Source organism: Hordeum vulgare, chromosome 2H, assembly GCF_904849725.1.
Source record: "Hordeum vulgare subsp. vulgare chromosome 2H, MorexV3_pseudomolecules_assembly, whole genome shotgun sequence".
In the NCBI taxonomy this organism is placed as follows: domain Eukaryota; kingdom Viridiplantae; phylum Streptophyta; class Magnoliopsida; order Poales; family Poaceae; genus Hordeum; species Hordeum vulgare.
In genome coordinates this window covers 612185735-612211682 of record NC_058519.1, presented here as the reverse complement: position 1 = coordinate 612211682, position 25948 = coordinate 612185735, and the positions used below count along the sequence as shown (strand labels likewise).

Below are 25948 nucleotides of genomic sequence, written 5' to 3'. Positions count from 1 at the left end.
GTCATGCTCAAGCAAGTATTGCTCTAAAGTATCAATAGGAGGCACAACAATAGAAGCTAGGGCAATAATTTCATCCTTACTAGACAACTCTTTTTCATGAGGTTGTCTACCAAACTTGGAGAAATTGAACTCATGTGACACACCTTCAAAGCCAACATCGACAGTTTGCTTCTCACAGTTAAAATGAGCATTGTTGGTATTGAGGAAAGGTCTGCCAAATATGATGGGACAAAAGCTATCTTGTGTGGTAGCAAGAACGAGAAAATCAGCAGGATACTTAGTGTTACCACACAAGACTTCAACATCTCTAACAATTCCCAGCAGATAGTATCTCTATTGGCAAGCTGAATAGTGACATCAATAGGTTCCATCTCGACGGGTGCAATCTCGTCTTTAATTTCATCATATAAAGATTGAGGTATTGCACTAACACTAGCACCCACGTCACATAAACCATGATAACAATGATCTCCTATCTTAACAGAAACAACAGGCATGCCAACAACAGGCCTATGTTTGTCTCTAGTATGAGGTTTAGCAATTCTAGCAACATCTTCACAGAAGTGAATATCATGCCCATCAACATTGTCGGACAGGAGGTCTTTGATAATAGAAATGCTAGGTTCAACTCTAATTTGCTCAGGGGGTGTAGGTGTTCTAATGTAGCCCCTACGTATCACAGTTGAAGCTTTAGAATGATCCTTTATTCTAACAGGGAAAGGTGGTTTCTCAATGTAAGCACTAGGAACAATAGGATCATTATAAGCAATGACTTCCTCTTCAACTGCGTTGGGTTTAACTACATTCACTTCTAAGGGAGGATGATATTTAAACCACTTCTCTTTAGGGAGATCAATATGAGAGGCAAATGATTCACACAATGAAGCTACTATCTCAGAGTCGAGTCCATATTTGGCGCTAAAATCACAAAAAGTATTTGTTTCAACAAAGGATTTAACGCAATCAAACTTGAGATTCATACTTGACTCCTTACCTCCATCAAACTCCCAATCTTCAGAGAGGCGTTTAATTCTTTCCAATAAATTCCATTTGAAGTCAATATCTCTCTTCATAAAAGAACCGGTACAAGAAGTGTTAAGCATGGTGCGATTATCATGAGAAAGCCGAGCATAGAAGTTCTGAATAATAATTTCTCTCGAGAGCTCATGGTTGGGGCATGAATATAACATTGACTTAAGCCTCCCCCACTCTTGAGCGATAGTTTCTCTGTCACGAGGCCAAAAATTATAAATATAATTCGGATCAGGATGTACTAGATGCATAGGATAAAACTTTTGATGAAATTCCAATTTCAATCGGTTGTAGTTCCATGATCTAGTATCATCACATAGCCTATACCATGTCAATGCCTTACCCCCCAAAGATAAGGGAAAGACCTTCTTCTTGACCTCATCCTGGGGCAAACCTGCAAGCTTAAATAAACCACAAACTTCATCTACATAGATTAGATGCAAGTCGGGATGTGATGTTCCATCTCGTGTAAAAGGATTAGCCAACCGTTTCTCTAGCATACCCGAAGGAATTTCATAACAAATATTTTCAGTAGGTGCAGCAGGTTGAGGAGAAACTCCTTGTGCTTCCGTTCGAGGTGAAGATACCCCGAACAAGCTCCTCAAAGGATTAGTTTCCATAGTGACAAGTGACAATAAATTTCAGCACACTATATAAATGTTTCCTTACCAAATTCCACTTACCAAAAGCGCTTCACTCCCCGGCAACGGCGCTAGAAAAGAGTCCTGATGACCCACAAGTGTAGGGGATCTATCGTAGTCCTTTCGATAAGTAAGAGTGTCGAACCCAACGAGGAGCAGAAGGAACTGACAAGTGGTTTTCAGCAAGGTATTCTCTGCAAGCACTGAAATTATCGGTAACAGATAGTTGTGTGATAAGATGATTCGTAGCAAGTAGCAAGTAACAATAGTAACAAAGGTGCAGCAAGATGGCCCAATCCCTTTTGTAGCAAGGGACAAGCCTGGACAAACTCTTATAGGAGGTAAAGCGCTCCCAATGACACATGGGAATTTCTGTCAAGCTAGTTTTCATCAAGTTCATATGATTCGCATTCGCTACTTTGATAGTTTGATGTGTGGGTGGACCAGTGCTTGGGTTTTGACCTTACTTGGACAAACATACCACTTATGATTAACCCCTCTCGCAAGGGTCCGCAACTATGAAAGAAGAATTAAGACAAGTCTAACCATAACATTAAACTAGTGGATCCAAATCAGCCCCTTACGAAGCAACGCATAAACTAGGGTTTAAGCTTCAGTCACTCTAGCAACCCATCATCTACTTATTACTTCCCAATGCCTTCCTATAGGCCCAAATAATGGTGAACTGTTATGTAGTCGACGTTCACATAACACCAGTAGAGGAAAAACAACATACAACACATCAAAATATCGAACGAATACCAAATTCACATGACTACTTATAGCAAGACTTATCCCATGTCCTCAGGAACAAAAGTGACTACTCACAAAGCATAATTATATTCATGACCAGAGATGTAATGAATAGCATCAAAGATCTGAACATATAATCTTCCACCGTGTAATCCAACTAGCATCAACTACAAAGAGTAATTAACACTACTAGCAACCTTACAAGTACCAATCGGAGTCGCGAGACGGAGATTGGTTACAAGAGATGAACCAGGGATTGGAAAGGAGATGGTGCTGATGAAAATGTTTATGGTGAGGAGTCCCCTCTGATGGCAGGAGTTTTGGTGATGACGATGGCGACGATTTCCCCCTTTGGGAGGGAAATTTCCCCGGCAGGACACCGTGCCGGAGCTCTAGATTGGTTCTGCTCAAGTTCCGCCTCGTGGTGGCGGCAGCTCCTCCCGAAAGCTTCCTTATGATTTTTTATGGTACAAAACCCTCCATATAGCAAAAGATGAGCGCCGGAGGGGCAACAGGGGGCCCACAAGCCACCCAGGCCCGGCCAGGGGGTAGGCCGGGTCTGGCAGGCTTGTGGCCTCCTGGTGCCGCCCCTCTGGTACTTCTTCCACCCAGTATTTTTCATAAAATCCAAAATAATTCCCCGTTGATTTTCACGGTTTTTGGAGTTGCGCAGAATAGGTATCTCAAACTTGCTCCCTTTTTAGACCAGAATTCCAGCTGTCGGCATTCTCCCTCTTCATGTAAACCTTATAAAATAAGAGAGAAAAGGCATAAGTATTGTACCGTGAAGTGTAATAACAGCCCATAAAGCAATAAATATTAACATAAAAGCATGATGCGAAATGGACGTATCACTGAGCGGTAGTACCGTTCCAGTCGAGCGGTAGTACCGTTTTGGGGACGGTAGCACCTCCCTCTCTGAGCAGTTGTACTTCGTCGGACTTTTTGCAAATACTTTTCTAGCGATGGTAGGCTCGGTAGTAGTATTTCTACTACCGTAGCTTTGTGTCAGCCTAGCGGTAGTACCACTCAGGTCTGGCGGTAGTATCGCTCGGGCTTGCGGTAGTACCGCTCCCTCCAAGCGGTAGTACCGCTAGGAACAGCGGTAGTACCGCTTCTCCCAAGCGGTAGTACCGCTAGGGGCGTGCTGACAGTGAGGGTAACGGTTGGACTTGTTCCCCCACTATATAAAGGGTTCACCTACCTCACGAACCCTACCTTTGACCCTCCAAGACTCCATTGTTGCTCCCTAAGCTCATATGTGCCCGATCTCTCTCCCTAGCCAATCAAACCTGTTGCTTTCCTATGGATTGGTTGAGAAGGCCAAGATCTACACTTCCACCAAGAGAAAATTGATTCCCCCACTAATCCCTTGCGGATCTTGTTACTCTTGGGTGTTTGAGCATCCTGGATGGTTGAGGTCACCACGGAGCCATATTCCATTGTGATGAAGCTCCGTGGACTTGTTGGGAGCCTCCAAGCTTTGTGTGGAGATAGCCCCAACCTTGTTTGTAAAGGTTCGGTCGCCGCCTTCAAGGACACCTATAGTGGAATCACGACACCTTGCATTGTGTGAGGGCGTGAGGAGAATACGGTGGCCCTAGTGGCTTATTGGGGAGCATTGTGCCTCCACACCGCTCCAACGGAGACGTACTTCCTGTCAAAGGGAAGGAACTTCGGTAACACATCCTCATCTTCATCGGTTCCGCTTGTGGTTATCTCTTACCTTTACATTGTGTATGCTATTGTTGTAGAGTATTTCTCAGTGGTCACAGTAGGTAGCATCATATAGGTTGCTCACCTAGTTATTATTTTAGAGAACCTTTATGTTGCTAACCATAACTTGTTAAGAAAAGCTAAATATTGGTAGTTGCCTATTCACCCCCTTCTAGTCAACCATATCGATCCTTTCACTAGCCATCTGGACCATGCCCGACCGGAACACCAAGAGGAATGCGTACTTGGTGGCTGCGAGGCCGGAGAGGAAACTTGGTGAGCTGCTCGTACGAGATCACGGTGATGCTCCCCAGGCTCACGTATAGGGCTATGTCTCGAAAACTTTTTTCCCGAGTAAAAGTTACCATGCCACGGGGTACATAATTTATCACGTATGTGTTTTGTAAATTACCATGCTAATTATAGAGAAGTTATCTTGTATGTTTCAACAAACTCACCTCCCCCGTCAAAGTTACCAGATTCGGGACTACATAAGTTATTAGGTATGCGACATGTAAATTATCATGTTATTCACACAGAAGTTATTGGGGGTATATTTCATCAAGTTTTTTTTCATCAAAAATGGTTATTATGGTGTTGGTGCATAAGTTCTTACTTCTGTGATGCCTAAATTACCATGCTATTCACATAGTAGTTACCAGGGTATATTTTATTAGTTTTTTCCTCTAGGTTAAAGGTTACCATGGTGTTTGCACGTAAATTATCAGACCCGCGGTGTGTAAATTATCATGATATTCACACAAAAGTTATCTCGGCTATATTTTATGAACCTTTTTCTCGAGGTCAAAAGTTATCATGGTGTTTGCACGTAATTTATCTGCTCTATAGTGTTTAAATTACCATACTATTCACACATAAGTTATCATGCAGTATGTTTCAACAACTTCTTTTGTCCTGAGCATAAGTTATCATGATGTTTGTACGTAAAGCTATCATGTCCGTTGTGAGTAAAATTTCATCCTTTTGAGATGACCTGCCACCTCCCCTTCGCTAACATCTCCTACCTCTCGAACGATTTATCCTGTAGAAGCTTCATTGATCGCATAATGAACATCATTGTCATCATCATCTAAGCGTTGGTAGAGATGCCTAATTCCATATTGAAGTGAAACCATAATGAGGCACTACAAAAAAAACTCATGAAAGAAAACATGATAAATGTAAACGACAAAGCATTTTTAGTTGTTAGTAATGCTAGCAAAAACGAGGGTCAAAATGTTTAGCATCATACCATTGGACACAACATGGATCGTGCTTGAATGGTGAGTGCATCGGTCTGTTTCACATCCTCTCGTGAGGTACCAAGTTCGAGTCCCCTCGTTGCTCGAAAGTGGGCAGGTCGTTAGTTCAGCGTGATTTATGCACGAGGAAGTGAGCGTGTGGGTCTTCCCTAAAAACGTGATTGCGCCATCCTCATCGACATTAGATGTAAATCTAACGATGGCTGGGTCATTCAGATCTACTGCAAACGTCCAAATGTTTGAAAATTACAAATCTCCATTTTTAATGAAAAATAAAAAATACGAAAACTGGCAATAGTTGTTGAAAAAAAAAAATTATGCATGAGTTAAAAATACGCTAGAAGGAGGGATCGAACCTCCGACATTCTGATCGCGTTAGTTCAGCATGATTTCTGCACGAGGAAGTGAGAGCGTGTGGGTCTTCCCTAAAAACGTAATTGCGCCATCCTCATCGACATTAGATGTAAATCTAACGATGGTTGGGTCATTCAGATCTATTGCAAACGTCCAAATGTTTGGAAATTACAAATCTCCATTTTTAATGAAAAATAAAAAATACGAAAACTGGCAATAGTTGTTGGAAAAAAAAATTATGCATGAGTTAAAAATACGCTAGAAGGAGGGCTCGAACCTCCGACATTCTGATCGCGTGATTTCCGCACGAGGAAGTGAGAGCGTGTGGGTCTTACTTAAAAATACGATCGCGCCATCCTAATCGAACGATGCGCGTTACGTTTGAACTTCTATCGAGTCACTTCACTAGATGTGAATCTAACAATGGCTGGGTCATTCAGATCTACCGCAAACGTCCAAATGTTTGAAAATTACAAATCTCCATTTTTAATATAAAAAAAAAGAAACTGACAATAGTTGCTGGAAAAAAAGAAAGTATGCATAAGTGAAAAATTACAAATCTTCATTTTTTAATGAAAAATAAAAATACGCTAGAAGGAGGGCTCGAACCTCCGACATCCTGATCGCATGGGTTTCTCTAAAAACACGATCGCGCCATCCTCATCGAACGATGTGTGTTAGGTTTGAACTTCTATCGAATCACTCCACGAATGTGAATCTAATAATGGGCGGGTCTATTACGTTTGAACTTCTATCGAGTCACTTCACTAGATGTGAATCTAACAATGGCTGGGTCATTCAGATCTACCGCAAACGTCCAAATGTTTGAAAATTACAAATCTCCATTTTTAATATAAAAAAAAAGAAACTGACAATAGTTGCTGGAAAAAAAGAAAGTATGCATAAGTGAAAAATTACAAATCTTCATTTTTTAATGAAAAATAAAAATACGCTAGAAGGAGGGCTCGAACCTCCGACATCCTGATCGCATGGGTTTCTCTAAAAACACGATCGCGCCATCCTCATCGAACGATGTGTGTTAGGTTTGAACTTCTATCGAATCACTCCACGAATGTGAATCTAATAATGGGCGGGTCTATTACGTTTGAACTTCTATCTAGTCGCTCCATCAGATATGAATCTAACAATGGTTGGGTCATTCAGATCTATCGTAAACGTCCAAATGTTTGAAAATTACAAATCTTCATTTTTCAGTAGAAGATAAAAAATACGGTGCCAATATGCAATGGGTAACTAGGCCAATTTAGAAAAGACGAAGAAATTAGAAATCTCCATTTTTCAGTAGAAGATAAAAAATACGGATCTCCATTTTTAAAAAAATTAAAAACACGCTAGAAGGAGGGCTCGAACCTCCGACCTTGTGGTTAACAGCCACACGCTCTAGCCAACTGAGCTATTCCAGCTACACATTCATAAATTGGAAATTAAATTATACGAATAAAACCGCTTGTGTGCCAGTTTGGTTTACACAACCAGGCCGTAGGGCACAGGCCCACGAAAACAAATCTCCCTCCGCCCTCCGCACTGGGCCGTGCCTCTCATCCCGCTTCGCTGCTGCTTCTGCTCCGCGCCGCGCTCCCGCCGGCGTCGCCTCAGCAGCTCTCCAGCCGGCCAACCGCCGCACGGAGCCCTCGCGGGACAGGCAGGCCACGTTCGGCCGCGATGGCTGCCGCCGCCGCGCCAGCCTCCTCTTCTTCCTCCCCTGGCTGGGACTTCACCTGGTGACCCCCTCTCCCCCTCCTCCTCCCGCTGATGCCTGCCGTTTGTCGTCAGATTTATTTCTCACCGCGGCTTGTCCGTCGACGCGGTCCGTCGCTGTGCATCCTAGATTTCTTGTTCAGCAGAATGTGCACCTTTCTTTCCGCTAAGTGATGGCTGCTGTGTTATGTTTCTTTCCACCTGCCCGCTTCGTGTTCGACGGATTGCCTGGAAGAAGCTAGCGCTAGTTTTTTTTTAGGCGAAAAGGAAGGCATGGCAAACTCACCCTGATCTTGTGTTCCCAGGTGTAATCATGAACTGTGCTGTTTTACAAAATTATTGCTGTGTGTATCGTTTCTTAGCAACCTGTGACGGTGTACTGATCGATTCGAGACCTTGTTTGCATTGTATTGGGTAGCATATAGCTCCAGCAAATGATTTCATTAAAATTTTACCCTTCCTGCAGTTCATGCCAATGGTTCCTCGAGAAATTCTAGGGTGCGCTAACAGCCTTTTTGTTTGGCCACAGCAACTTTGAAGTTGACTATGGATCTGAAGAACACGCTTCCATTGTGTACAAGACATTAGCTGTTGACAAGGAGGTAAAGAAGTTGAATCATACTCCCTCTGCACACTAATGTAATTGAACTCCAAAAAACGTCTTATATTAGTGTACAAAGGTTGTACTTTTAAAACAAGTCTCGTGATTCCATCAACTCCTAATGTTTTCTCTCTGTCCATGACATGTTAGTCAGTGATTTTATTTGGTGTGTTCTGTGTTGCAGTTGCAGCCTGATAAGGTTCGGAGGGAGATGACTGTTTCTGGTGGCAAGCTCCTCGTGTGAGTAAATCCATACCATCTTTTCTAAGAATCGCCGTTCGATCACCGCGTGAAGCAAGCGTAATGGTCTAATCCCTCGTATTTGTGAATTTCAGGCGCTTTGAAGCAGTAGAGGCTCGATTTCTGCGCGCGTCATTCAGCGCATTTGTTGATCTTATGGTGCTTATCACGAAGCTTGTCGAAGAATACGGCGTAAGCAAGGAAGAGCATTCCTGATAAGCGATATGGTCTAGTTAATCATACATGTGATCATTTGGACCATCTGTATTTGCCTCGGCTCTTCTCCTGTGAAGGTACCATGTATTGTGATTCTGAATGAAACATTTATACTCTGTAGTATGGATTACTTCCCATTGAAATTTCATTGTAATGAGAAAAACCTCCAGAGCCCCTGGGGTGAAAATTTCTCATGAATCCGGGAGGAGCAAAGAAACATCAGATATTAAGTCGGCAACATTTGAATGAGAAGCTCCATGTGTTGAGGGAGTGACCCTGAGCCACATGATTTTAGCTGAGAAGCTGTGCCAATTTCGGTTTACGAGTTTAGTGCCAACTGATTTCTTCCCTGCCTCTGTTTAGAGGTCGCCTGCCTTGTTTCTAGTCAGGGGAGTAACTGTTAGCCCTGAATCTGATCACCAAGAGCCCAGGGCTTAAAAAACACTACCACCAAGAACTGAAAGTACGTCGCTTCAATTGTTCGAAGTAATCCGCTAATTGTTCAGTCGGATTGCATAGAGGTGGCGCAAACCATGCTGGAGGGAGGCCACTCCACAGGTCTAGCTGCTGCAGTATATATGAGGATTGGCTACATCAAAGTACAACATTAGACAATGCAACATCACAAGGCATTATTGGAGGTTTAGACAGGAATCCGGTGTACATCCAAAAAATTACAGCGAAGGGTGAAGCTTACATGGGAACGCAGTAGCGACACCCAAATAATTGTTTGGACAGGAATGTGATGCACACAGCATTCACGGAAATATTAGAAAAACAGTTCCACGGCACACACACACACACAAATAGGTTGAAGGATGGAATTATATTATTAGTAAGATTTATACAGGTCACACAGGAAGAACTACATGAAACCCAATGGGTTGAACAAATCACATGATATAGCAGGGTGTCAACGAAGAACTTGACGCGTCCAAGTTTTTTTGGGGGGTGGGGAGAGGGGGCAATCTACAAAAATCCTATTATTCTACACTTGTCGAGCAGGACAATGCCCAAAAGAATAAGAAGAAACTAAGTGAACAATATAACACAATTTTACATCCAAGACCACGGCTACGATGCAATCAGGATAGTTCAGTGGGTTACCAAACGTCAGAAAAAAACTTCAAGGGGCTGAATCTTCTCTGATATCTGATTTCTTTGGGTGATGCTCCTCTTCCCCCTCCCTGATATGAGGCATGCTAAAAGACATGTCAGCGAACCCCAGTTCACTGCTTCCAAATGACTCGCAGTCCACGTTGCGTTTGTACGCTTCATGGAGCTGCAGCACATACTCCAGGTGCCACAAGACCTCACCCATTGATGGCCTGGTTCTCCCATCATCAGCAAGACACTTCTCCGCAATATCACCAAACTTCTTCAGGGATTCTGGCGAGTAGTCACCATCCAGCCGTGGATCCGCTATTGCTTCCAGCGAACGCTGACGCTGCCATCTCATAGCCCATTCTGCCAAGTTAATTTGATCCTTCGGCACTGAGGGGTCTATAACCGGCCTGGCACAAGCAACTTCAAAGAGCACCACACCAAAAGAATACACATCAGATTTTTGTGTCAATTGCTGCCTCCGGAAGTACTCTGGATCAAGATACCCGAAGCTACCCCTGATTGCTGTACTAACATGGGTCTGGTCCAGTGTTGGTCCAGTTTTCGACAACCCAAAATCTGCTATTTTTGCAACAAAGTTCTTGTCCAACAGGATGTTAGTAGTCTTAACATCCCTATGAATTATACCTCGATCTGCTCCCGTGTGGAGGTAGTGAAGGCCCCTGGCCGCACCAATGCAGGCATCAATCCGTTGCTTCCATGTCAAAGGTGGTAGGCCACTTCCATAGAGATGGCTTCGCAATGTCCCCTTGGCCATGTATTCATAGACCAGAATCATCTCCTTCTGCTCTTCACAATAGCCAATCATCGCAACAAGGTGCCGGTGCCTAAGCTTGGAGAGCATCTCAATCTCTGTTTCAAATTCTTTTAGGCCCTGACCACATAGTGGATTTGCACGCTTGATAGCGACTGTAATGCCATCATCGACCTCACCCTTGTAAACCTTGCCAAAACCTCCAGAACCAATGACCAACGACTCGTCAAAGTTCTTTGTGGCAGCCCTAATATCTGCAATGCTGAATCGTCTGCCCATCCTATGACCAATGGAAGATGAATTGCGTGCCAGGGGTGATTTTTTGGATGCGCGGGCATCTGTAGTGCTTTTCATAGCCTCATGGAGGACCAGAGGGTGCCAACCAGCAGGGACCTCCTCGTCAACAGCTTTTCGTTTCCTCCTTACATAGCACCATGAGAATAGAGCAACACTTGCCAGTACCACAAAAGCGGCCGAGCCAATACCAACTTCCTCCCATAAACCTATCCTGCTCCGACCCTTGGAACGCCCCCTTTTGTTGCCCACATCAATATGACCGAGAACATAATCAAGGCTGCCACTCCTGCTGAGCTTGAATATCTCCAAACCATTGAGAAGTGCGTCTGTACCTGAAGCACTGGTCATGGAGTCCGGCCCTAGCTGGAGCCAAAGTGAATCCACCTGCTGCGGCAAGCTGTCAAAGTAGTCCTCATGATATGCCTTGTTAATACCTCCGGCCCTGTCATACACATCGTAGTTCTCAGCAGCTGTCTTGTTGTTGATGTAGATCTTGAAGATCCTCTGGCTGGGCTTGTCATAGACAAGCTCGCAGAAATGAAGGCGAACCAAGTAATCAAAATTGGGGTGGACAAAGAACCGCCATGTCACATTGAACCGCTTGTCCATGACCATGTTGTTGCCCATGATTCTTGCAGTCTCATAGACATCGATGGGAGCAATTGAGGAGTCGTTGCTCGAGACATACTTTATGGCTGAAGTATTGGACACAGTCAAAGCAGCATTTGCAGAAAACATGAATGCTTCATCAGTGTACCATGGTCTATGAAGATGCTGATCATGTGAAGATGCAAGTGCAGGCCCTCCAATATTCAGCCGATACATAGTCTCGACAGCTCGGCCGCTTAATTCAGGAGGAATGTGCACATCCACACCACCAACTTTGTTCACCGTGTCGTTGAAGGAATTATCTGGAGCGAGCACCACCTCAATGGCATTCACAAACGCAAATGAGCCAGGCCTTGGATCAAACTCAATCTGCAGGCGAGAAGTATTGACTGCAAGAAAGTACTCCTTGACAAGTGCAGTGGCGGCTGAATTGCTCACTGAGTTTCTCCAAACAATCTCCTCCGTCACGTTAAACTTGGACACCAGCTTGAACTCATTGGCGACGACATCAAACACCGAACTGCTTGCACTGAAATTCCTGAATGTGGACGGGAAGAAATGCAGCCTGACGCAGTAGTTCCCCGGCAGCAGGCTGAAGTCATACCAAGATGTGGTGGTAAAGAAGCGCGCCGAGCGGTACACCGGCGCCATGATTTCACTGCCATTGCTGCCCCCGGCCAACAGAGCAGCGATCCCCGGGCTGCTCAGGGTGAAATTCAGGTCAGGGGCCATGTCGCCGATCCATCTCCGGCCATCGGCATCGGCGGTGGCGTTGGAGCCGCAGCTCAGAAACAGCTCCCTCCCGTGAGCCTTCAAGAACTGCAGGTTGGCGAACACTATGCTCACGGCGGCCAGCACGAGCAGCCTCATCTGGAGCATCGCCCACAAGTCCGCCGCAGGGGCGGATCTAGACGGTGCGGCGGCCGGGTGTGCGCCTGCCGGCACACCCGAAATCTCGTGGAAGTCAGCTGGGCTTAACTGTTCACCGGAGGGCAAGGGGCCCACCAATGGGTAAGACCACGGACGGGGCCGAGACGGCGACGGGCGAGGTAGAACGGGGACGGCGATGGCGGCGAGGCGACGCGCGTGAGGGGCGGAGGAGCTGGGGCCGGCGACGCCGGCCGAGCCACGGCGGGGCAGCAGCTACAGGCAGGGCACGGTGGATGGAGGTGGCTGGCTGCGAGTGGAGGGGTTTCAGAGCCGCATTGGATTGAGGGGAGCTTGAGCTTGGTTTGGCCTTTGGGTAGGTCGGGATGATTCTCTGGGGAGAGGGTGGGGAAGAGGAAGAAGACCGGAAGAGGGAAGAAAGGGACAGTGGACTGTAGAGGGAGGAGGGGGTTGGATCTCAGATTCTCCACACTGTACACTGAGAAAAGAAAAGGAACCATCACTGCAAAGTTTTTTTTTTTCCATTTTTCTAGAGCAATCGTTTACTCTCTCCGTCTCAGATTATTCGTTGTACAGATGGATAAAAATAAATGTATATAGAATTAAAATATATCTACATACATTTATTTTTATGACAAGTATTTTCGATCTGAGAGAGCATTTTTTTTTTGATGCGAGATTTAGAGCCATTGTATATTTTCAGAACCTGAATAAATTTGACTTTTCAAGAAAGTTGCATCGTTTGCATTTCTGAATATAATGTTTAGCCGTCAAATCGGTGCACCATGCGGTGGCGCTAAGGTGAGGCTCATGAGAAATAACAGAGATTTAGCTCTTATATCTCCGGCTCTTTCGGCGGTGACGGTTTCTTCTCTAGGACGCTAATCCGGTAAGACCGTTGCCTTGAAGATTTTTCGTCTGCGATCAATAATGATAGATCGGCTTCGGGGATGGGGCGGCTTGCGACGACTATTCATCGGTCCGTTCCGGATGATCTTGACGGTCGATTGCAAGGGACTTTGATATAGTTGTTTAATTACTGAGAGGCGCATGTACTATTGGCTTGGTTAATTGATTTGATTGTTTTTCTTTTGGAAAATGACATGCAAATTTTAGTGGATTTAACAACGATCCTCCATGGTAGCTACTACTAACTAGGTTACTGGGACGCCGCAGCACTCGCAAACTGAGCGTCGTAAACAAGCAAACTTGTGTCTCAAGTCTTTAGCCAAGCCTACACCAGAAGTTAACTTGTTGAGCCAGAAACGACTTGCAATGCCCTGTTTACACCACTCCCCAAACCCAAAGCACGGCTGGCTTGGCGCCTTGGTCCTTGAAGTCAACAATTATCCCCCAAGAAATGCAACAAGGCCCACGAAGCTCAGCCAAACGGCTGCTTTTCTCCCCGATGAAAAGCAGGGCCGGGTCGAGTGGCGGGAAACTGAGGATCCAGTCACATTCCACCCGTCGCCATTGGGCGCCCGTGCCGTGACCGACTGCGACTGCGAGGGTGGTGCGTCTGGTGGTGGGTCACATGATGCATGGGCCGCGCAACACATGGCCATGTTCCCAGCCTCCGCGCATCAGATAACGCCACGCCAATGACAATGATAACAACGCCCCGCCCTTGCCCTAATTAGGTTCCGTTCCATCGTCCCCGGCATGATTGCCCGAATGATTTCCGCCCCTTGTCTCCGTCGTGCGCCTAGCGGCATCAGCTCGCAACTGTTTCCTCCGCCCACACACACGACACGACACGACACGCCACGCGTGTCAGCACCCACCCTTCTGTTACGCACCAACGTTTTATCGGGTGCGCTGGACCGTCATCGGCTGATTTTTGATGGCTCGGAAAAAGGCAGGTCTCGTTTCGGTTTGGTTGATGACAAAATGTACTCGTACAATAGTATCACGATTGAAAAGAAGTGTAGACCTGAATGTAGAGACTTGGCAACCCCCGGCACCAAGTCCACGCCTTTATTCTATTATTATTATTACGCTCGTCAGAGCAAAAAAGTCTGCACCATTTTCTCATCTTTTAAAAGAAAGACATAAGGACTGGGCAAAGCTTTGCGGATCACATCGAGCAAATGAAGAGAAGAATGGTTTTGGTCAAGGGTGGGAAGCAGGGAGGAAGCTGCCTGGCCTGGGGCCTGGGGCAAGAACGAACAAACAATGAAAGAAACAAAGCCTTGCACTGCAGCTTCTGAGTTCCCGCTGATGATAAGCCTGCGGCATGTGGCCTCTGCGTCGCGTGTCAGAGCCACGAATAGTTTAACCAACCGCGCGAGTAAACAAAACCCAGAGCGGCGTAGGGGTGCGGAATTCCTGCCGAAACGATTCGATGGCAATCATTCATTCAAACACGGCGTACGTTTGCAGGCGTAGAAAACGCGCAAGTTGACGGTGTTTTTTGGGACGCTGGATGGGTACCTTTCGATAGCACTACTAGTCAGTAGTAGTCACTTGCAAGTTGCAGCGAGTCACAGTGCTAACCGCTAGGCATAATACAGAGTTTTATCACGAAAAGCGGTAGGACGTACTAGAAAGCAAAACAAAAGGAACAATCGTTTTGCTTGGTTACGGCATCCTCAATGCTGACGTGCAGATATTTTTGGTATATGTTCATTTTTATATTTGGATATGGTCCGTGGATATGACAAAGAGAGGGTCACTCAATGTTAATCAAAAAAATATTTGATTGAGGGTAGAAAAAAATAGGTGAAGCCATGTATTTGGAACCGGGACTAATGCTAGTCCCGGTTCGGCCCCGTACCGGGACTAATGGACCTCCACGTGGCGGGGCTTGGAGCGAGGGGGGAGGGGTATTAGTCCCGGTTCTTATTACGAATCGGGGCTATTGCTTCGCTGCCTTTTTTTAGCATTTTTTAGGGTTTAGGGTTTTGCACTAAATTGGATGGGGCTATTTTGTTGCCCCCTTATTTTTCCATTTATTTTTTTAGGCACTTTTTAATTCTTGTTTGCACTAAATTGATGGTACATACACAGCAATAAAGGAACAACTATATTGCACATCATCGTCACAAATATATTACACCATCTCATTCGTCATGCTTTGTCGAACATATTACAAAATGTAGACACGAGTTACACATGCACATATGCATCTCTTTTACACTTTAACATTTCATCTGAATTGCACCGACGGGCAATAATATTCTCCCTTCACATCTAGGACCTCTGCATTTAAGAATTCGGTAATTTCCTCTTGAATTGCTCGTACACGTTCCTGTGGTAGAATAGCGCCCCGCAACCGTTCGATCTAATTTAAAGAAGTGATCAATATATATCAATGAAACCGAACACAATTGACGGTAATAAAATAAAGTTGTGAATATTGTTTATCGTACTTCAATTTTTTTTATATCTCGGTTTTTGCCTGTCTCATGGGTCGTCTGGCGAATGAACTCGCAAACATAGTATCAACATAAATTGTTTCCCTGTTCCTGCCTCAAGCACTTTACGAGAACAGAGTTCAATCAAAAACATAATCAATAATGATAATGGTATTGAAACTAGAATAAAGAGATGTGCGGATCTAGCTAGTAGTTACTTACATCTAATTTGTCTAAATGTAAGCTTTGACTTCCAAACACCCCGAGCCTTGGCGGTGAACCGTTTTCAAACCCTGCCAAGAAAAGAAAATAAATAAAGGAGTTACATATTAATTCCTTGCTATCAGGAAATGAACGAAAAGTTGCCGATATAGTGCCATAATGATTGAGATTACCTCTCGAGGCATTCCTGCATGTTCGTCCATTCAGCGAGGGGTGTGCGTTTCGGGTCCATGACTTTTACTACTCCCTCGTCAGGTACAATGATTAACAGAATAAAGTGGAATCTGCGCATGCATAATGAGTCAATTATACACTTATAATAATAACGAGTAAGCGAAAATAGAATGTGTGTAGTAACACTCACTTGAAGTTGTAAGGAAATAGTATTTCCCTTTTGTATTGGAAAACCTTAACCCTTGTATCAAGTTATTCTGTGTCTCGCGGGGATTCGTTGCGAGACTTTGGTGATGAATGAAATATGGGTCAATGAACCCAATGTCATAGATTTTTCCTCTTTTGCATTCGAGAATCTTCATTCTGCAAAAATAATATAGTGATGAGTAAGATTATACATGCAAGAACGAGCTGAGTAAGACTTAATGACATATTAATAATACTTACAAACAATAGGAACTGATGATAGATTTGTCGAGGTCGTCTTGTTTGTATAACTGAAATAATTCGTCGAATTCAATCATTAGCACGCTATCTCCATGCCCAAAATGCTCGTTTTTATATGCATAATAGATCCAGCTTAGCTGTTTAGCACATGCTCACATGTACCAGTCATGCAATCTTCGCATTTTTGTTGGTAACTCATTGACTAACTCAGGTTTGACGAGAGGATCCCAATACCGGTACACATATGTTATGTCAGTGAATTCCTGCATATGATTTAAGTACTCATCAATAGACATGCCATGAGCCTTGGCCGCTTCTCCGTATAGTGCAACAAACTCCGGATCGAAACCAGCTGTTTCATCATTCCTCTCCTCGACCGCAGCTCCGCTCGAGCACACCTTTGTATCGGAATACACTTTGAGCGGGGGGCACGATTGATTTTTCTGTTGTCCGAGCTGGGCAACTGATTTCCCGCTGGACGTACTACGCTTCAACCGCTGCTTTTTTGCCTGAGCCGACTTGAGAATAGAGCGTTCATAGTCTGTTGGCAACGGTGGCTTGGGATCTGCAAGGGTTTTCAGCATTTTCACGCACGGGGCGTGATCTTCTGGGGTGACCGGGAACTCTGGTTCTTTCGGCTTCTTCTTGTTAGCCATCCACTGTTGATGTTGGGCGTATGCCCTCTCGAGTATAGTCCTAAGGTCTCTTCTCCATATCCTTATGAGGTACTTTTGGGAGGGGCGACAACTTACGTTTCGGTGATCGGAACCCCTTTCTGCCGCCACTTTTAGCGGTGGTACGTTTCCGCTTTTTGCTCTGATCCTCAGTGGACGGAGACGGCTGATGTGGCGGTGAAGACGGTTGTGCTGGAGACTGGTGAGGCGGCGAAGACGATGGTTGCGCTGGAGACTGGTGAGGCGGCGAAGACGACGGTTGCGCTGGAGACTGGTGAGGTGGAGGCGAAGAAGGATTGCTTCTCTGAGGAGTCGGTGGCCTTGGCGGCCAATTTGGAAGCAAGATGTCCTCCTTTGGCCATACAACGGTTTGTTTCTTGACTTTTCCAAGTTGAGTCAAATCCCTATCTTCACCTGCAGGGTGGTCGAGCTTCAGCTCCTCATAATCTTTCATCACTTCATCCACCGCGACGACAGCGTACCCTTCTAGAACCGGGGAGCAATGCCAAGTTGGATTATGTCCAATTGGTACGGCCATGCCAACCGCCACCGTCAACCTTAAGTTAGCAACTTTCACCTTTAGCTCACAAGGTGTGCTCTCTGTGATATCATCCACTGGGTAGCGACGAGGAGGATCCGTCGTCAGTGCATCATCACCATCATCCTGGAGCTGCGTGGAAGCGATACTGCTTTTCCGATTCGATGCAACTTCTATCATGAGCCGCTGAGATTGGCCGCTACCTTGCTGTCTGTCGATTTGATCGTGCTGCAGCCGCTTTACTGCTTCTTCTATATTACACAACCGGTCTGCAGAAGCCGCTTTCTCAGTTGCCTCCTTTTCCTTTCTCCTCTGATGGCTTCTATCGGGAAATCTCTTCCTTTCCTCAGAAAACGCAAGCATCCACGGCGGGGAGCCTGGTAAGCCTCGTGCTCGCCCTCTGTGTTCATCATTCCCAAGGGCGCATGTGAGCTTGTCGTTCTCTCTATCGGGAATGAACCGTCCCTCTTCAACATCATGTACTACACGTATAATGTCCTCAATGAGTAGGGGATTATCTTTGTGTCTTTGGTTATATATTGCCTTCCCGTCTTCGTCCAACAAGCCCCCATGCCCGTAAAACCAGTTTCTTCCCCGTTCGATCCATATTAAGGGCTCTGGAGTGATATATTTTTTCTAGAAATGATGCCTCAAGTGCTTCCCACTTAGCCATGTTACCGTCGTAGCCACCAGGGCCCATAATATGGTGGTACTTCTTCTTACCTGCATTCGTCTTATTAATTGCAGACTTTTCAAGGCATCCTCAAATTTCTTATACGCAACAAATTTGTCCCAGTAGTTTTTTATCTTCTCATAGCAGTGATCGAAATCTGGAGTCTTATCTTTGAAGATAAATTCCTGATGCAATCTTTTTTTCCAACCCCTGAATAGATCGGCCATCTTCTTAAGAGCCCACTCCTTGAATTTTTTTCTCTAGGGCCTTTTTTCGCCTCTTCATTTCCTCCTTATTTGGCTCCTCCTCATCTGGATCCACCTCTGGCCGGCAGGGTGAAATGAAGCATGAGCTTTCTCCAAAGGTTTTTTTGGCTGCTGTGCCGGCATATGAGACTCCTTCCTCCCTTGGCTTAATCCATTCTCGAATGGTGATAGGGATGTGGTCCCTAACAACAACTCTGCATGCCTTCACAAACTTCTGCTTTACATCCGTGGGAGCAATTGGTTGCCCGGCATTTGAGGTTGTTTCGGTCCTGTACCTCTCACTGTCATCCATCTTCTTGGTTGGGCTTCGTTTCGTCCGTACTGAAGTTTTGCTCGATCCGGAGGGCTAAAAGAAAGAGTGTTAATATATGTATATAGCAGAGGATTAATTTATTAATATATATATATATATATATATATATATATATATATGCACCTCGACGGAGCGGTCGACTTCTCCCTCATCGGCTTCTTCCTCATTGAAGCCGTCGATTCCTCCCTCGCCCGAGGTGTGGGAGTCTACCTCACCGGAGCTTCTACCTCCTGTGTTGAGAAACCCATCTCCCTCGCGGGACTCGTTCAGAAACTGATTGGTGACATCGATATCGCCAACTAAAATATCATCCCCGCGGATGACACCATGCATCACGTCTTCCTGATATTCGTCTATGCCGTGTATTGGATCTGTCGTGGTTTTGTCACGGCAGATGTCCTCGTGAAAGGACTTAGTGTTGGAGCCATCACACCTTGGTGGCGACTCAAAGGGGTTGAACGGGAACGAGACAGAGATTTACCCAGGTTCGGCCCCTCGTGAGGAGGTAAAAGCCTACGTCCTGCTTTGTGTTGTATTGATGGAGTTTCGATTACAAGGAAGGCGTAACTCGCCTGACCTAGCACTCGATGATTTCTAACCTACCCTCTTCCTCCCTGGGACTCGCCTTTATATATAGGTCGAGTCCTTAGGGTTTACAAGGGTCCTTTCCTTTACACAAATCGTGACTCTTGCGATCTCTAAGTCGCCCTCTTTCCAAGGCTTGGAGACCTTCTCTATTATGGACTCCTTCCGAAGGTTTAGAACCGCCATATGACTTCCGGCCTTACCAGGCCAAGGCCCAAACCACATTGAGATGAATCGCCAGGTTCGGTGACCCGGCCCAACTAGGGCGGGTTATCCAACAGATAATATCCCCAACATTAGGCCCCAGATTGACTTGAATTCTTTTCACGCCAATATCCTTACTCAATTAGGGGCGATTCATCTTCACTCCTCTTATGCGCCATGTACTTAAACCGCCATCTGCTGCGGAAAAACTCAAGTCGCCCAACCGCTTCTTGTTAGCGCCTCCTCATCCCTTGAATCTCGGAAGGGATGATGACGTAATCCCCAACGGATCCTTCGACATCGTTATCCCAAAAATTTCGGGGCGCCATCATGGCGAATCTTTATCTTTTGGCAGTTCCCGCTCGTGGCACCTCGATCCTAGCGCCCGACCTGATAAATAGGCGGGAGGAAGGGATTGGGCGCATTTCACCTACCCGTCTTGTCGCCCTTCTCTTCCTCACCGTCGCAGCGAAAATCTTATCGCCACCCGAGAGCTCCCCCGCCACCCGAAGACCTCGTCGTCATCCGAAAGCTTCGGCGCCGCCCGAAGACTTCGTCGCCGCCGAACACCTCGTCGTGGCTGAGCATTTCGTCGCCGTCGAACGCCTCACCGCCGTCGAGCACCTTGTCGCCGTCGAACACCTCGTCGCCGCCCGAGATCTTCGCGTCCGTCCAAGATCTTCGTCGCCGTCCGCGCAACGCTCGTGGCGAACCCCTCTTCGGACGTCTCCAGCCGTATCCATCAGGTCAGCTTCCCGCCATTTAAAATGAGATCCAAGTTTTTCGAGGTTCATACCTACTGTGTTCTTGGTACCTTCCCGAATGGCTTCGTAATCCATGATTAGTGGGCGGTGATGATAGCGAGCACGACAATGTTTTTCATACCTTTATTTGTTCGGCCTTGACTTGCATACTTAGAAAAGGCTTCACCAGATCAACAGTACTGTTCCCACCTTAGTCGCAAGCCGTTTTATCCAGACATTTTTCGCAGTCATTTCTGTCTGTCCGGTAGATCCATAATCTATCGCTCGTCGAGTGAAATCTGTTTATAATCTTATACTTCACCATCTTGACAAGTACTACTGATGCTCTGAAACACCTCTCCTTTAAGTAGTAGGAGTTTCATAAGTCGCCTTTGGCAGCCTGACCCGGACCTTCGTCGGCGGGTCAAAAACCTCCCTCAGCCATCAGACAAATTGCTTTGGCGAGTCAAATAAACTTGTTTCACCATTTTCAGTAGATGCTTGGCATGTCGATTCACCCGTAATTTTATCCCTTTGTAGCATGGGCGCCGTTTTCAAAAGTGACTGGCTCCCAACCAAGGTTAATGATGCTATACTTAATGACTATGTAAAAACGGGGAATCTGGACCCTCAAGAGGTTATCGGTTGGCGCACCGGGTTAGGAGAAGAAGTCCCCAATCCGAAGGAAGGGGAGATAGTTGTTTTTGTTGAACACCTTGAACGGGGCTTTAAGCCGCCCGGATCGAAATTCCTCAGAGACGCCATGACTTTTATGAATGTCTGCCTCCAGGATTTAGGACCCAACTCGATAAGCAATCTATGCCAGTTCCAAGTGTTTTGTGAGGCTTACTTGCGGATGGAACCCTCAGTTCCTTTATTTTGGTACTTCTTCCACTTGAATCGCCAAACAGAATTTCACAATGGCCCTAGTCTGGAGCTTGGAGGTGTCAATGTTCAGCGTCATAGGGATAGTCCATTCCCATCACTCGCCATGCCAAGCCATCCCAAAGGCTGGGGCGAGTCTTGGTTTTACTGCCGGGAGACTTTGCTTGAGGGCGAGAACAAGCTTCTCGGTTATAGGAAAGATCGCCTTCCAACAAATTTTAAACTCCCAGACAAGCTCACCGAAGAAGAGGAGTCAGATTTTATCCCAGTATTGTCCGAGTTAAGATCTCTGACAAACAACGGCCTTACTAGGGTTGACTTGATCCGCTGTTGGGTCGAATGGCGTATCCTTCCTTTAAGTCGCCGGGAGGGATTAATGTGTGATTTTGACGGCACCCTGGATCACCCTCAGTGCTACTTCCACATGGCTCTGACAGAGAGTGATATTGTAACCATCATCAAGAAGTTGACCGGCGAACCCGAGGCAAAATGCGGCCAAATAGGTCTTAAGCCGTTCTGCAAGATCAACCCGGCACCAAAGGTAAATAACTTAACCCGCCTCTTGTTTTTATTCCTTTCGTCTAACTTGAACTATGGCTTCTTATAAAATATGTCATTTCATAAAGGTGATAAATTCTGGTCCAAGAGGCCAAAGAAGTCGGCCATGAAGCAAGCTAGGCCGCGTCCAAAGAAGAAGTCCAAGGGCAAGGGCAAAGCCGCCGTTACTGAGCCATCTGAAGCCGATGAATCCCAAGTCGGCGACGTACTTTCAGAGGTAAAAAATCCATCCTCTTTAACTCGCCATCCATTTACTGATAGTTTTGCGTTTACACCTCTATATCCTTTGTGTAGAATGAGGACAATGAAAGCCAGGAAGACTCCGTAGAGGTAATTTCTGTTTCCTCCGACTCATCTTCTTGTCCACATAAGCTGGCCAGGCGAATTTGTGGGAAAGTTCCGTTCTCACACCCAAATGCTTGTTTGGATCTAAATTTCCTTCTGAAGAAAGCACAACTTGCCTCAAATCGGAAAACTCGAAGTCATTCTGGAGACCTTGTGTCCGGGTTACCAACAAGAAACAAGAAAAGGCCAAACGAGGTATCTTTTAATAACACTTCTTCAGGTCCTTTTGGATCGCGTTTGTAACTCGCTCATATCTTCGAGATATTATTTTTGCGGAGTTCTCCACCCACATCTGGCGATTCAGTGATGTCGGCACTCCCACCAATGATCCTTGTCCTCGGGTAAGCCTTTGACAACATTTACCTTTGTTCTGATGGTGGTAACATCAACTCCTTTAAACGCACCCTCTTCTCTTTTTAGGGCACATGCGAAGAAAAGGAAAACTGGTGGGTCAACTCCCCTTACAGCTTCGGAGCCTATTGAACAATCGGCGCCGATCCAGGATAACCCAGACCAAGACAAGCCTGAAGATCAAGCGGATCTCCCCAACTCGCCCAAGGAAACCATGGAAACGCCTAACCCGCCAAGTCCATTGAAAACAGCAAAAGACCCAAACGATGTAGTTATCACCGGTACTCACTTCTCTAAGCCAGCCACAGCGGTTTTATCGAAGCATGTATCATCATCAGCTCAACCTATTTTTGAGCATGAACTTTCCAAGGCTAAGCTCTCCCAATATGAGAATCTCGAATTCAAAGAACTTTGCTCTGGCTTTGCAAGTCGTCTGGAGGCGAGTTATGAGATGGAGAAAAGCCTGCTTCGATTGCTGAAGAACAAACATGAGGTACGTCTTATTGCACACTGTATTATCCTCATTAACCCCCAAGGGCCGGGTCATCAGCAAAAAGATGAGCCGGGTCTTGATAATTGAAAAAAAACTTTCAACCTATAACCCCCAAGGGCCGGGTCATCAGTAAAAAGATGAGCCGGGTCTTGATAATTGAAGAAAAAACTTTCGACCTGTAACCCCAAGGGCCGGGTCATCAGTAAAAAGATGAGTCGGGTCTTGATAATTGAAGAAAAAACTTTCGACCTGTAACCTCCAAGGGCCGGGTCATCAGTAAAAAGATGAGTCGGGTCTTGATAATTGAAGAAAAAACTTTCGACCTGTAACCCCCAAGGGCCGGGTCATTAGTAAAAGATGAGCCGGGTCTTGATACTGTATAATTTTGTCTAAAAAAATTATACATTAGCCCCCAAGTGTCAGGGATGTTGCTTGCAATAATTCTGAGACTTGCCCCTTAACTATATATTTCAACAGGAATCACTTATCCAAACTGAATCAGCATTTGGCGACTTGAAGAAAAGTTTAACCGATCAGCAGGATGCCCGGGCAAAATCAGAAGAGAAGTATCAACTGATCTTATCTGAGACGGAGAAGCTAAAAGCCGACTTAAAAAGGGCTCAAGCTGATCAAGATGCCTTAATAAAGCGAGCAGAAAAAGCTGAAGCCAAGTTGGATACTGTGCAACAAGAGATGTCCGGCTTAAAGCGACATATCTCCAACATGGCGCAAGCTGTCTTTGGTAAAAACCAACCCCTGACCTTTGTAAACAAATAGCTTTGTATAAATCGCTGACTATCATTACCTCTTATACAGGTCCGAGAGCCGCCAACCTTTAGGATGATTGCGTCCTGATGTTGAAGGCGATTTACACGTTGACGGAGCAACTGTATACCGGAAGTGTGCTGGCCGTGAAAGCAGTGATGGGTGCCAAGGAACCTATAACATCAATAAAGAAGATGCTTGGCTGCTTATCTACTCTTCCTCCTCAAATTGGCGAGCTAATTCGGTCAGCCGCTCGGAAAGGAGCACTGACTACACTGAGTCGGTGCTTAGCATATGCTCCAGATATAAACCGAGAAGAAGTAGCGGCGGGCTTTACTCAGCTCAAGGATGACGGGTCAGAATTTGCTGAAGAGGACTACCAGCGTGTTGTTAAAGACTCCCGTTTGGCGGCGACTCAGCTTGCTACAAGCTTGGATTTATCAAAATACCAAGCCGCCTATGACAACAAGAACAAGAAGGTTAACCCACCAACCTTTGTGATGACGAGCTTAACTCCGCGTCGACCCAAGAATCCTTTTGACTTGGAGGCGGATCTCTCATCAGTGCTGAACGATGAAGATGAGTTCACCGCGCTATCCAAGTGTAACTGGGTACTGGGCGACTTGCAAATTGAAGTCGGCCAAAGCTCGCAGCAGGCTGATCCAAGGACATCAACAGAATAAAACTTCATAGATTTGGCCATGAGAGCCATGTAATAAGTCTTTTTAGGAATCAAACTGCTTCAGTGATATCTTGAAAAATCCTTATGTCGCCCTTAAGGCGTTTTGAAATGCTTGATCCGCCGTTTGAGGCGTTATTATGATGCTTGACCCGCCATTGAGGCGTTTTCATGATGCTTGATCCGCCATGACTAGAGTGATTTTGATCATCAACCTGTTTTAAGCTTGAAAACATATATCAAACCATCTGAGTGAGTAATGGGTGATAATAAATAGCAATCTCCCCAAGATATTTTGAGGCGAGTCAGAAAAAAGTCTGAAAAACCTTGTGGCAGTGCCAGGAAGGTAAAAAATAGCAATTTCGTCGGCTCATCAGGTCGCGACAGGATAGGGCGAGTTAAATAAACTCAAGCGCCACCAAAGGGAGACTTTTGTATCAAAAGCTCAAGTATTTAGACCGGCTGATCAGGCACAAGTCTCAGTGAAGCGGGTTCAATGAACCAATGGTTTCTCTATTTTCCATGTGAGGCGCTTGCCGGTACCAGACATGTTTTAACCAAGGCAAGTTCAGGGTCCATGATCGGAATAACTCGCCAAGAGTTCACGGGTCCATATGGCGATTCGGCCAACACACAGTCCAGTATAACCATTTGTAATGCGGTAATTTTTCGCAGGCCAAATGGGTAGTAAGGCTGATCTCAGTGAGAGGAAGCCCCCAAGTGACCTATGATTAAGGGAAAGACCGTCATAGGATTGTAGAAGCGTATACGCTATTACCATAAAACGACTTGGGAACACACTGTCCTCAAGTAAGCCGGTCTAATCCACAGAATCACATAAGGCGCCTATGTTTGAATCACGCGCTTGTGGCGACTTCGATCCTCTTTGGCTTATCGATACCCAGTTTTGTAATAAGCGCATCGTGGCGACTTAAGCTCTTTGGTATGGATAGCGTCCATGTTTGGGCGACTTGTTGATGAAAGAATAAAGATCCATACCTTTCAATAAGATGAATTAGCAGGAAAGCCCCCAAGTTGGGAGGCGTTTAATTTTATTGCTTTATAAGAAAATGAAAAACTTACAAAACGTAGAGCTAATAGCTCAAGTGTAATAAGGCCGCAAGTGGGCTATGTTCGAGGGGCGAGTTGACTTAGCCTCCGTGGTTGGCCGATCAGGCCGTAGATCCATTAGATAGTAAGACCCGTTGCGAAGGTTGTTGCTGACGACGAACGGTCCTTCCCATGGCGGTGATAACTTATGCATGCCAGTACGATCTTGTATCAGCCGAAGCACTAAGTCGCCTTCCTGAAAGGTTCGGCTCTTGACCCGGCGGCTGTGATAACGCCGTAAGTCCTGCCGATAAATGGCCGATCGGGCTGCGGCCAAATCACGCACTTCCTTTAAGGCGTCCAAAGAGTCTTGACGCGCCAGTTCATTGTCCTGTTCCACATAAGCGGTGACTCTAGGCG

General features: G+C 45.8%; 2 protein-coding genes and 1 non-coding gene across 3 annotated transcripts; 1 reads left to right on the top strand and 2 right to left on the bottom strand.

The window, feature by feature from the left end:
• Nucleotides 1–7108: 7108 nt before the first annotated feature.
• Nucleotides 7109–7182, bottom strand: TRNAN-GUU. The gene has a single exon. It is a non-coding gene; the product is annotated as a tRNA-Asn (tRNA).
• A 171-nt stretch (nt 7183–7353) lies between these two features.
• On the top strand, nt 7354–8833 carry LOC123427806. Its single transcript, XM_045111936.1, has 4 exons — nt 7354–7500; nt 8007–8079; nt 8263–8318; nt 8414–8833. Exons 1-4 carry the CDS (start codon nt 7442–7444, stop codon nt 8532–8534), a joined length of 309 nt encoding a protein of 102 aa, XP_044967871.1. The 5' UTR covers nt 7354–7441; the 3' UTR covers nt 8535–8833.
• A 508-nt stretch (nt 8834–9341) lies between these two features.
• Nucleotides 9342–12740, bottom strand: LOC123427805 (probable receptor-like protein kinase At1g30570). The gene has a single exon (XM_045111935.1). The coding sequence runs from the start codon at nt 12196–12198 to the stop codon at nt 9661–9663; it is 2538 nt and encodes an 845-aa protein (XP_044967870.1). The 5' UTR covers nt 12199–12740; the 3' UTR covers nt 9342–9660.
• Nucleotides 12741–25948: the final 13208 nt, after the last annotated feature.